This window comes from Gavia stellata, chromosome 31 (assembly GCF_030936135.1).
Source record: "Gavia stellata isolate bGavSte3 chromosome 31, bGavSte3.hap2, whole genome shotgun sequence".
In the NCBI taxonomy this organism is placed as follows: Eukaryota; Metazoa; Chordata; class Aves; order Gaviiformes; family Gaviidae; genus Gavia; species Gavia stellata.
In genome coordinates this window covers 856,578-869,468 of record NC_082624.1, presented here as the reverse complement: position 1 = coordinate 869,468, position 12,891 = coordinate 856,578, and the positions used below count along the sequence as shown (strand labels likewise).

Below are 12,891 nucleotides of genomic sequence, written 5' to 3'. Positions count from 1 at the left end.
GCCTATTGATTAATCAAGTATTAAAGATTAAAGGAAGCCCTGCACATTATTCAGCAGAGGACTTTGACTAATTAAGGGAAGGCACTGGACTTCAATTTTCCTAATGGAGTTCCTGTCAAATGGAATTGTTTCTTATATAGCACAAATAGAAAGAGAAGGAAAAAATATAGCAATTGGCATGTATTAAATACACATGCACATGACTTTGTAAATACCATAGAGAATAGTAGGACAACTTTTAACAGTGGCTCCATAAGCGATCAAAATCAAACAATGTAAGTTTAAGTTTCAAGATCTCAAATATTTGTCAAATAATACCCCTTCAGATCAAACTCAAAACCCAGACAGGAACAACACTAGATACTATTTACACTCATTTAGTTGGGATTCCAGTTGTCCATTGGCTTTGTTGCTCCAAATCATCAAAACACCGTATTATACTCTCAGTTAATTAATTAATCAAGTTACTAGATGAGTAGTTCCCCTTTTGCATTTTCCCAACTCAAGATGTAAACTCAAATCGTTAGTACACATCAATATGTATTTGTGCATGTCTGCAATTACTTTATCTCAATGTGTCATCTTGGTACAGATTTAAGTTCTTATCAGAAATACAGTTTCTTTTACAGTTGTTATAAACACCCTGACATAGGTGAGCATACAGTTATCTTCTCAGAATTTATGGGCCTGGGGTAGAGAGAGTTATGCTGATTAAAAACATTTCATCAAGTATTTTGTGCCAAAAAAATAAAAGAGCCCTCCTACATTAGTAATAGTGGCTCTGTTAAAGCAGCTGTACTTGTGTGTTTTGACAGGGGTGCCAATGATTTGAGTCCTAGCTCATGTTTCCAGGTGCTAGAAACTGCCAGCTTCAGCTATCTGACCTCAACACTTCACAATTCTGCCCCATTTCCAGTTCTGCAAACATTGCAATGGCCTGAAACTCACCTCCAGCTCACAGCGCTGCTTCAGCACCCTGCAGAGAAAGCTTGGAAAGCCAGTTCCCGACAGCCTCTATTTAATACAATGAGAAAAATCCACTTCTGCTTACAAACCCTATTTTTGAAGCCAATTATGTTTTGAGCAGGAATGGTTATCAGGGCCACACATTTTTGATAGCGAGCTCTAGAAACAGGCCAAGGGTGTGGACGCATTTTGTTTTAAAATTGCACTGCAAGTTAGCTACTTCCTTAGCCCTGATAAGCATCCTCTCGTGCCAACGTAAAAACACACTAGTCCGTAGGTATTTGAAGGAAATAAAAAGGCAAAAATCATCCTTGAAGTGCTATTTAAAAGCCTCAGAGAACTCCAATGTGGTAATGACTCTTTAATAAGCACCGCTGTTTGCCTTTTCATCAACAATGAGAATCCAGTGTGTGCCCAGATGGCACAGGCGTGCTTTCTTGGTCTCCCGTTTCCTTCCCCAGCTATGCCTGCCTGTTTACTTAGCTGGGCCAGACATGGAATTTCTCTTATCTCACTTTCTGTTATGGCCAAGACAATGTCGCAGAGGCTGCTTGGTGATGCTGTTCTTCAAACAAATAACTAACTACACTAAAGACACATTTGTCTCTCAGCTGCAGCTAAGATGCTGAATTATTCCAGGGAGTAAAGGGTCATGTAAATTCGCAAAGAATTCTCTTTTGAAAAGGGGTAAAAAGGATTGACTCATTGTGCAGAGATGGCATTGTACTCGGTACCGATGCAGAGAGGCCACCAGTACCACCACCCTGCACACACACAGATTCAGCACGCACGTGAATCAGTGCGGTGCAATCCGCAGCACGGGGGAGTTTGTCCTCCATCCAGTAACAGTTTGGAGCAGAGCTTCTCTTTCTCAGCGCTTACACCTCAGTGCTGCTGCTCAACAACTCCTTGCTTGCTCTGCTGCCAAGGACCCACACCCACCACCTCATCTCTCTCCTCTTCCGCAGGGAGGAGAGAATAAGCCAGGACTGCTGACAGCAGAGGGTACCTGGGAGAAGAACATTTATCTGGAACTAGAGCAAGAAGGAGATACCCCCTCCCACCCCAAACCAACCAACCCTCCAACAATTGGAAAGGAATATTTTTGGCAGTATCTTAGAGGACATTTCACTGGGTCACTCGTCACTTACTCAAAAACTTGTTTATCTGAGCAGATGTTTCTAGAGTAAAGAAGATACATCTAAAGCATTTCCTGACAGTAAGATGACTCTTCCTGACTGAAGAGTGCGGGTAACTATGTCAAGACAGCACTTAAGCACTTCAATTTCAGCAATTAATAGTGGTCATGGGCTAGAGCAGAAGTATTCACATGCTCTGGGTCAAACCTCTCATTAAATACTTCCACAAAGCAGGTTTTCAGAATTGAACCCAAAGTCCATTCATGCCAACAGAAATGAAGTCAAAAGAAATAAAACCTACTGTACAGAACAGACATAAAAACCCTAGACCTGGGACTATTCATGGAATGAAGCCTCAATAACTAAAATATCTCTCGAAGCTTCATAATTCACTTCAATTTCAGGTCTCCAGAATATCCTGTGCAAAATTTAGGCCCCCATGCTCGTATGAGCTAAATTCATACTGATAGACATAGCCACATGTAGCAGAAAAATTACCATTCTGATCAAATACTCCATTATGATTAATCAGCAGTGAAGCCTGCAATAAGCTTATTAAGAAGAACTTGGCTCACTTTCCTACACAAGCACAAGGAAAAATGTTTTCAGCATGAATATTTAATTCTCCCTTATTTTAACAGATGTTTTGCCATATTTTTACATCCCTCTTGCCAGCTCCCCTTACTAGTTACAATTCCATTAAGAATTGCAGCCATTACGCATTGGTGAAGGAAGAATATACTGAAAACCATTCTACTTCCACTTGATCATTGCCCAGAGCTGGTATTTCTGCCTTCTATAGGGTGCTACGTTACCCCCTCTCTAGAAGCACTTACTAAGAAGCTTGTTACCCACAACAAATGAAAAACAACCTCCTCCAGGATATTACGCATGTCCAGCACCATGATCCATGCAAACAGGATAGCCTGCTAGAACCTGCTGTCCACGGTTTGTCTTTGCTGTACACATTTAACTGACTACACAGAACCAAAAGCGTGATCCCGCTAAACCTACAAGCAAGCAGTCATATTTAAAGCCACATCTGTTGCCCATAGCTCCACAGCAGCACGCTCCTCCGTTTCAACATATTTATACTGTCTGGGGAGGCACCCTATGTCTATTTGTCATGTGTTAAGCATTATTTACTTGTTTCTTGGGAATCTGTGATAGAAAGGTTCATCTGTCCTTCTGAGCATACAGAGGAAAGGTGGGAAAGCCCAAGGAGGTCTCTGGCCAACAGTCAAGCGATGCCACCTGCACCCTCAGGTGCCAGCAAGGGGAGCAGGTTTGTGGATTAAGCAAAAAGAGAAGCTGAGCTCTCAGCCAGACCCTCAGCTGTCACAGGTTTACAGCGCAGAGAGCTGACAAAACTGGCTCTGTATGACAAATAGGGAAAATACCAAATAAAAGCCTCGCTCATGGCTGTATTGAAAGCCTTCCTGAACAATACTGCTCTTGTAACCAAGTGGTAAAGGCTCACGCTTTTACTTCTGAAAGGGCTATGCATTCTCCCAGTCTATAAAGAGGCAGACGTAAAACGTTTTCAAAGCAATGGGATTCGCTATCAAGGTTTTCTGAGAAATAAAAATATTCCAAACAGAAAGCCAATATTTAGCAAGCACTCAAAGAAATTCAGCTGCTTCTGCACAAAACTAAGGGAGCTTGGAGATGTGCAACTGGAGGTGCTGATATACTAAGAGACTAAAGTCAATCCCAGCTCTACTGACCCCAGGGGGACACCTAAAAGAATGCCTTTCACACGCGAGTCAGCACATCCCTCGCGTCCAAGCCCTCTCTGCTTGCTGAGGGGATGTTTCTGCACAGGTAATGCAGACACAGAAGAACAAAGATGACTCCGTTCTGCATGATAGACACACACATTGAAAACCTGAGTCCAAATCCAGGATTTTTATCTTTTCTGTTGGTTTTACAAGCACAGACAACCCTTTTCGGTTTTCAACGCTAAGCATAAGCCTGTAGGTCTGGACCTTGGAAACATTCATGAGCTCCTGGCCTCAAATTTTATGTTAAAAAAAAAAAAATCAGAGATGTCTTTACAGGAACCTGGAGGAAGCCAACAAAGCCAGATCTCCTGCATGCCCTTGCCCCCATGGAAGGAGATCCACTGAACTCAATAGGACCAGAAACATGCAGGCAGAGGATTAGCGAAAGAAGGTTTAGCACCTGCCTGCAAAGACACACAACCAGTCAGGGACAGATTTGTGGGATGAGCAACCTGGCACCACAAAAACCGCAGACAACTGCTGCTCTGATTATTTGCACCCAAGGGCAGGGTTGAAAGGCAATTTCTCCGCAGTGGTTTCTGTACTATGAAGAATTTCAGAGCTCCCGCAGCTAAGGCTGCAACTGCTGCTTCGTATGGTTGTGCTATATCAAAATGCAACAGGCAATAAGGAAAACAACCGTCTTTGTGTGCAACTGTATGCATTGAGCACGCTGGCAGAGAATTAAATAGTAGTCTGGGCTGACGGACTTCAAGTCAGGAAAACCAACACTTCCAATAGCATTTGGGGGGGGGGGGGGTGTTAAGGAAGAAAAACGTGTATTCATCTGCCTTCTGTAGGTTCTTTTCAAATTATAGCTGGGCAGGTCAGCTCCTGGCAAGCACTCACGTAGGGGAGAAAGCCTGCAAGTTCTGCTTCTTTTCTTGGACTGCAGCATTTCTGAGTAAAATCCCTTTTGAACCAAACCAGGTTTCTTGCGCTCTTTAGGCGTCAACCAGAAGCAAGTTCCACATATTTATGGAAAAAATAGGTTTTTTTTTCCTGAATTGCTTAACTTTCCATGGTAGATGCCATCTTTACAAGCACATTGTTTTGAAGCTTGGGTCCTCTACTGTCACACCACCAGTGATCCACAGCTTGAGCTGAGGACAAGGGCGAGAGCTGTAACAAGCACTTGTCCTCTGGGGCTAGCTGACAAGGGACCTGTCACACACATTCACCAGAGGGCTTAGAGAAACTCCAAGATAAAAAAAAAATTCCCGTATTCCAAACCCCACTGATTTGCAAATAAGCTCCTAAGCACTTACATAATCTTGTGCTAAAAAGTGTTGGCTGCGGCAGTCAGAAATGCGCACACAGGAAAGACTTTTAAGTAGTACTGCAAAGTAAATGGAAATAGCTACCAACTGCCCTAGAAAATTTTGCCAAATCAGAAAAGGTTACATGTTAACTTGTGCTTCACATGAAGCAAGCATTTGTAATAGACCTTGGAAGCCAAAGAAACACTGACTCTTGGGGGAAAGAAAGATTAACAATAAGAAAAACTAGAATTTCAAAGTTGGAGACCAATTTGAAAATGGCTTAGGTCAGAACAGGTAATTACCCAGTGATTTTTTTTTGGCTTTGAATACTGAACCTTTAAAAGACACCAATGTTGTTGGCATTAGAAACTACCTGATAACCCTAGGGTCTGCCATGAAAACTAAAGGCTCTTGTGCTCAGCACCACTCCCACCACCACACAGATGTTCAGTGGCAGAAAGCACTACACATCATTACTACCACTGAGTTCAGCAGAGCTTGTCAGTGCCCAGCACCATTGACTGAGGCCCAGGATTTCAGGTGTGCCTAGAAACAGAACTGGAAAATTAAGAGTACAAAACAAACAACAAGAATCTGCCCCAGTCCGTAAACTCAGTTCCAGTTACCTGGTGTGTCGGATAATGGGAGAGGAATGAAAGGATCAGGCACAGTCAGAAGAGGAGGGCTAGTGTCCAAACTCAGAATGTCTTTCGTTTTTTCAGCTGGTAACCAGGAAGAGAAAAGGCAGAGTGAAACAGAGAAGAGAGAAAAGCAGAAAGCATTGAGCAAAATCTCAGCACAGGCACAGCTCCATATCACAGAGTCCAAGCTACAGCCTGACAAGAACAACATACACATGAACCCTCAGAACAAGTTTATGTTGCTAGCGAAAAGAAAAAAAAACAACTATTACCATGTAGCTCTCCAACACAATTTAACCGAAAAAAACATTCCTTGAAAGGGAAGTACTATTATCTCACATTACAGCGGCACAAAAGGTGAAATGCCTTAACAAAGGTCACACAGCAGGCCAGGCCCCGTGTTGGGCCTCTTTGTCTGAAATAAAAGATACGAGCCTGTCTGATGCAAGATGCTGTATCTATGAGGAAAGGAAAAGGGCTAGAAGTGCCCAGCCCGGTGCCAGCACCAAGACAATTTCCAAAACACCTTCCTATGCCAAACCACCGGACAGGAGAGTCAAAGGGCACATTTTAAAAGACAACTACTAATTGAACATGCTGCAGCATCCAGAAAGCCCAGAACATGCAGATGCTTCTCAGGCTTTGCAGAAGGTACACTACAGCTGAATCTGGACCTGCTGCTACTCAACATAGCTCTGCCAAGCTGACAGAACATCGTAAACTGTTCACAGGGCACTGATCAGCTGGACAGAAAGCAAGAGTGCTCTAGGGGGTTGCGTCATGGACTTCAACTCCTTAATTCTCAGGTAAGAGCCAACAATACCAAGCTCAGTTATAAGCTCCTCTAAATCTCTTTTTATAAATAGAAATAAATATAAATGGATTTGTCACTTCTTGCCCCACAAAGGGCTCTTCAATCTCTTCCCAGGAATCCTCTCACCAAGGGTTGGTGCGCTTCCGTGGGGAAGCAAACAGCTGCATTTGCCACCAGTAACAATGGCTGCACAACACGGGGAGATGATTACTTGCATTTAGGGCTCCTGGAAGCAGTTTTCCAATACTGTGCTTGGCAGGTCTTTTCTGCATTCAGTGAGAATTGATGCTGAAGAACTAGAAACAAGCAGCAGCACTCACTGTTTTTTTTGGCATAGAAGGGGCTGCTCATAGCAAAACCTTGGTACCCAAGTACCAAAGGGGACACCGGACAAGGTCACACATGCAAAGGCCTCTGCAAAAAAGTTCCTTAGACCATTCAAGGACTCCTGGCCTCTGGACCCAGACATCACAGCCAATGCATAACTTCTTGCCTTCACCATTTAACATGTCTATTATGAGACTGTGCTCTTCTCTGAGGATTTTCCCTGCTCTCTCCTGTCTCTGCTATTCTCCTCATTCTGTGGTGGAGACATTCTGCTCTCTTCCTTCTTCATACAGCCTAACAACTGCAGGCAAGGAATATCCTCCAGCACGTCTCTGAGTCCAATTCCCTTATTGCACGCTACATGTTTTACTTCTGAGTTGCATGGAACTTCAACACGTTAAGAAGCTTTCTTGTGAACTTAAGGAGCTCACTTAGTTTCTTCCATCACCAAAAGCCTCACCTCTGCCTACAGACGGTGCCTCCTGCCTCTGCTACCCAACCGTGACAAGTACACGTGCCGTTCCTACCTCCCCTTCTTTACTGAAGTGCCAACCCTATCCTACAGTTCTCAGTGCCAAGGCCCAGCTCAATTTATATCAGTTTTACCTTCCTTTCAAAGAGGCTAAGACAAAGAGCTGCCATTTTTCTGCAGTCCTGTCCAGGGCATTGCCCTGTAGGACATATTCACAAACTCACCTGATCCAGCAGTGAAGGAAGAGCCACCAAATGCATCTGCCTGGCCTGCAGATGAAGCCGGCTGGAAACCTGGAATCAAGTTCTCTGTGGAACTGCCCATCTTCTCTGGAGCTTTCCCTGAAATGCCAGACACAGATTTAAGGGAAAAAAACTTCCATTCTAAAGGTAGGTTGCTTACCTAGATTTTTAGGACACTACTTCAGTGTGTGACTTAAGCCCCTTCTTGCAAATCATAACTTGCAGATGACGCAGAGTTTAAACTGTAGCTTCTACGACCAACTGATCAAGGCCACTCTAAAAGCAGTTAGTACCTCTACCTTTGAGGATCATGCTCATTTAAATTGCAATTGCTCACAGAGGACAGGGACTGAGAAGGGAAATTGAAAGGATTTAGCTCTTACAGGCACAGAGGACCATGCTAATATGGGAGCACCCCAGCAGCATCTGACCGAAAGCAACATCATTCCAAGCCATCTTCTGTTTTTTAGAGCAGGCTGGTATTGAATGATCTCCATGAACCTACCGTCACCTAGCTTTGCAAAGTCCTTGTTCAGTAGCTCCTCAGCTGTGAGTTTGGAGAAGTTATCATCATCAAATGGATTCCACGTGGAGACATCGGGTGGGTTATAGACATTCTGCTGTGAGGTCCTTGGGGAACCCGAGGGTGTGGTGGAAGCAGATCTGGATGTGATCATCCCAACCAAACAACAGTCATTAATAACCCATCTGAAATCCTCTGGCCAGCACTATAAGCTGGTCCAAGCTACTGCATGATAATTACTTCCTATTTAAAACACTCAGCACGAGTTATTGTACTTGCATGCACAGAAAGCTGGGACCAGTTAGCCTTGTCCACTCACGATCTGGTTGAACATTCTGGTGTCAGGGATTAAAACAAGTATCATAAGCATCCCATTTGAAACAATTTTCTGCAATGCCCACATGGAAGCTTCCTGCCTGTAGACACTATAAAAGTGAGCTAGCAAGTACTCCTGGGAAAGCGCTGATGTTAAGCATCAAGCGTGAACCAGGGCTACTGGTGAAACAGCTGAAATGACACCAGCTTTTGTAATCCAGAGGAAAGCCCCGTTTGCTTGGGGAGCACAGAAGCACTCAGGAGGACTTCTGCCCTTGGCAGAAAGCTGCTGAAAAACTTCCCCAAGCCCTAAACTGTGGTCTTGGGGAGACAAAGACTCATTTAGACCTCGGAGTTTGCTGCCTACCTTCATCTCAGAGCTTCGCATAGGAAATCTCTGAAGAGCCTGACCTACCTCCACCCTCCACACCCTTTGACACCAAGTGACCAGCCACCTACTTGGACTTGTTGAGACTGGCTTCAGCAGCAGCTGCCTGCAGGAGCTGGGTAGACTTGCTGGCTGGAACCCCAAAAACCGCACTGTGGGTCACGTCGCTCAGAATCCTCCTGTGCCCCGCACGCTGCGTCTTGGGGGAGGACGGAGGGGTGAGAGAGCCCAGCTTCTGACCTTGCACTGCTGCGGGGGGTGTGGTTTGAGGTTTTTGCTGTTGCCTCATTTGCGGCTGCATCTAGGAGAGAAAGTTAAATGGTATGTCCTTGCTCATGACCAACAGCCGCGACAAAAACGGCTATATGCTGGAGGATCTGACCTTCAAGTCATGTATTGGGGACAGTCTGGAGGGGAAAAAAACAAACAAAGAAAAGAACTGGGGGCAGGAGGAATTTGCTGATCTATAGTATTTCAGGATTACTACAATTGCACAAGCAGAGACTTTCTCCCCTTTCTGTGGTGCGGCTCTGGAGGCAAAGCCTCTATTAGCGCTTGTCATTAAAGGCTAGCTGGTCTCGGAGACTTGCTCACGGGTAAAGAGGCTGAGATAGGGGGCAGAGGTAAAAAAAGAAATTAGATCATAGCGTGCAAGAGTCTTGTCATACAGATACACAGAGCGAGGCAAGGTGAAGAGCAGCGCTTCTTCCAGCAAATAATGTGTGATGGGGTCAAATCCCTACTAAAGGAGTACAGGTCTTCTGCAGAAATCCTGTGCAAGCAGCTTTATTAGCTTTCTCTTAGGCAAAAAAAAAAACCACAAGAGCAACATTTGTCATTAAAATCAGGATGAGAAAAACAGGGACATTTGGTTTAGGTGTAAGCCAAGACAGCCCAGTTACAAACCCTTTGGAAACTTCAAGGGGTTTCCTCAAACTGATCTTATTTTTCCATTACCTCAGTCTTGCGTTAAACTCACAAACCCATAAATACTTGAAATACTGTTTTGTACTGATAAACAACAGCATCACTTCCAATTCTGTGATTTTTCAAAATCTGTCTGTCAGTGAAATACCATGGTTGGATTTAAAGCAGGAAAACCAGGATGAAAAGAGCACAAAGCTGTGCATGTCACCCCCACTGCCTGGGCACCGGTTCCCTGTTCCCCACCCTGTATCATCCCAGGCCATTTTCAACCAAGGAATACAGATGAAAGACTTGGAAAGATCTAAAGGGGCCATCAGAAAAGAGTTAAATCCCCAGTGTGGTTCTTAACTACAGTGGGGCAAGGCAAACAAGTGGTTAGCTGTCTCGCTTTTCATCTGGCATTTTCAGGCAGACTAATTCACTGCGGCTGAGAAGCAAGCTGACCTGACTGCATCTGATGCACCCACCTTACGTCTCACTATATAGGTCACTGCAGAATGGTACATTTGGTGCTGAGAAATAAAAGGGCAGTGCCGAAATCTCCACAGAAATGAATGCAGAGCTTATTAAGCTCAAGTCTTGCAACGTGAAAAGGTTTTGACGGGTCTTGGCTTGGTATCTTCTGCTCAGAGACTCTGCTCTGCAGAGACCATGTCTCACTATCATTTTTTAAATGAGCCAACCACTGCTTTTCTCCTCCTGACTGCTGCAGGAGTGGAAAAGTGTCCAGACACGTCCATTCTGATCAGCCTTCCAGAGGGATAAGGCTAATTTTCAATCCAGCTGATTTAATAAAACTAAGACTGGTTATGTGCTAGTGAATCACAGCAAAGCTCTTTAGAGATGCACTTCAGGACTACATTCCAGGCATTTCTCCTCTAAAAGGAACAGGGTAATAACAGGCGTCATCCAAGACATGTCTGCATGTACTGAAAATCTCCCACCAATTTCAATAAACTGACTTGCCCCAGGTCATTCAGCAAATCAATAACAAGACCAGGAACACAACAGCTCCAAGCTTGTCACCTACCCTAACAACCAGCTTAGTGCTGAAAATTAATATAAAAGCAAAGGGGGTGAATATGACAGAGCCTTGAGACACAGACGACAGCAAAGCAACCAATGCTTCCGCAGCATTGCTCAGGTCACTGGCTTATGGAGTTTATTAGTCAAATTAATTCCTGATGTCACTTCAAAGGAACCATGCTCAAGAGATGGATTAGGTCCTGAATTACTGGCAACTCATGAACAAGCAAGCACAAACTGACCCTTAGTTTAGACGCAAATATTGTGTACCTGAAGTGGTTTGTTAGCAGACACTGTTTGCTTTGCACACGTGCAACCTAATACAGCAAAATAACAGGCAGCATCCTCTTGCCTGGTGCCTGCACATGCTTTCTTTCCAACACACGACTAGAGTTAGGGGACATCCCTTCGCACTCCCAAAACCAAGCAAGAGTAGATGGGATTGCGCAGGAATGAAAGCAAAAGGCACAGCTTCCTGCCACATGTACTGCAGAGACACTTTGGCAACATGGATCCTGCCCTCTGGCACAGCTCCCCTGCCTTTAACACTGTGGACAGCTGGCTATTTCCCTGTTGCAGACAGCCATATTTTCCATTAAGTAAAGAGCGTTTATTTTGGACGCACACTCAGATGATTAGTAAAGCGGATGATTGATTTATTTATTTTTAGATATGGTGCTTTGAAAAGTCTCCTTTCCATAGCATTCATTAAAGAAAAAACTTATCCCAGTGCCAGAAACAACTAGGTAGGCTGTTTGCACCTTCCTCTGCATCAGAGCCCTGAATAAGAGACAGAAGCTTTCCAAACCAGCAGCAACACAAAGTAGTTCTGTTGCCTGGTGCCCATCCTGATGTGTTAAGTACAAATAATTTTTAATAGAGTTTATCACATGTCTTCTAAGGCAACGTGACAGGGGAGGGATAAAGAGAAGCTGCATCAAGCAGCTACTTATACCTTCTCAGCTGCTTTCTTCTCATCATCTACTCATTTTCTTTCTATGGACCCAGAGCACTGGAAAGAGCAGTCCAAACAATTGCACGTGTCTCTGAGGCAGCAAGGTTAGTGCTGACATCTGCAACTCAGTAATAATGCGCTAGGGGCCAGCAAGCCCTACAGCACCCATCACCTGGACTCTGTGGGTCCGAAAAGCCGGCCCTGCTGGGGTGTTCCTGGCATATAGGACCTGGTAGGAGAGCACTTGCCAGTACTCCAAATCCCGCTGCCCCACTCCCTCCTGCAAGGCTCTTACCACCTGCTCCTGCAGCTGCGCTGGCTGGGCCCCGCTTTGCTGGGCCTGGGGCTGCGGCGGCGCCGGGGCTTGTTGCTTTTGCTGAACTGCTGCTACCGCTGTCTTCTGCTGCATTGCTGCCTGCTGGGCCATCATCTGCTGCTGCTGTTGCTGCTGCTGGTAATAGTTCTGCATCAGCTGCTGCTGTGCTGGCGCTCCTTGCTGCATCACTGGGAACTGGGAAAAAAAACAGCTCTTGAGCTGCTAGTTGTGCAGCTGGGAAGTGGGGTACCACCACCAGAACTTGGGGCCAGCCACGGGAATGGTTACAGCCACTGCAAGTGGCAAAGCAGTAACAGGCTGCGATGGCTTGGGGACCATCTGCAAAGGAGGGGTGGAAAACAGCCTTCTGGTCTGACATTAGATCCCTTCTGTGTTACACCTGCCCGTACCGGGCTCTCACAGCACAGACCGTCCTGTGTTCGCAAGCTCCCTTCTCCATTTTTATCAATTCTAAACCTTTCCCCAGGATAGGAAGATTCACTGGCCCTTTGCTTCCACTGTTAAATATGCTTTATCAGAGCTCTGTGCTGCTATAAACACCTCAGTTAAGCACACAAGTCTGTCATTTAGACACATCCCGTCTCACACATCACGTGTTCACAGGCCTCCTTATCACCGCAGCCTACCACAGAAACAGACCTGAATCTTACTGTTGAAGGCTTCTAGTACCACAGATAGAAGAGAAATTGTACTCCCGCTCATCAGTTGAGCATTGACCTCAAGACCCCGAAACACTTGGAGCTGTAAAATCTTAACCAGCACTGCTTATTTTA

General features: G+C 45.0%; 1 protein-coding gene across 1 annotated transcript in view; it reads right to left on the bottom strand.

Moving 5' to 3' along the window:
• The window catches only part of AAK1 (AP2 associated kinase 1), a 70,060-nt gene that overhangs the window by 13,215 nt on the left and 43,954 nt on the right, over window positions 1-12,891 (bottom strand). The window contains 5 exon segments of the mRNA XM_059831556.1: window positions 5,778-5,873; window positions 7,630-7,746; window positions 8,153-8,310; window positions 8,945-9,174; window positions 12,077-12,358. Of these exon segments, the coding sequence (XP_059687539.1) occupies window positions 5,778-5,873; window positions 7,630-7,746; window positions 8,153-8,310; window positions 8,945-9,174; window positions 12,077-12,358 (883 nt within the window).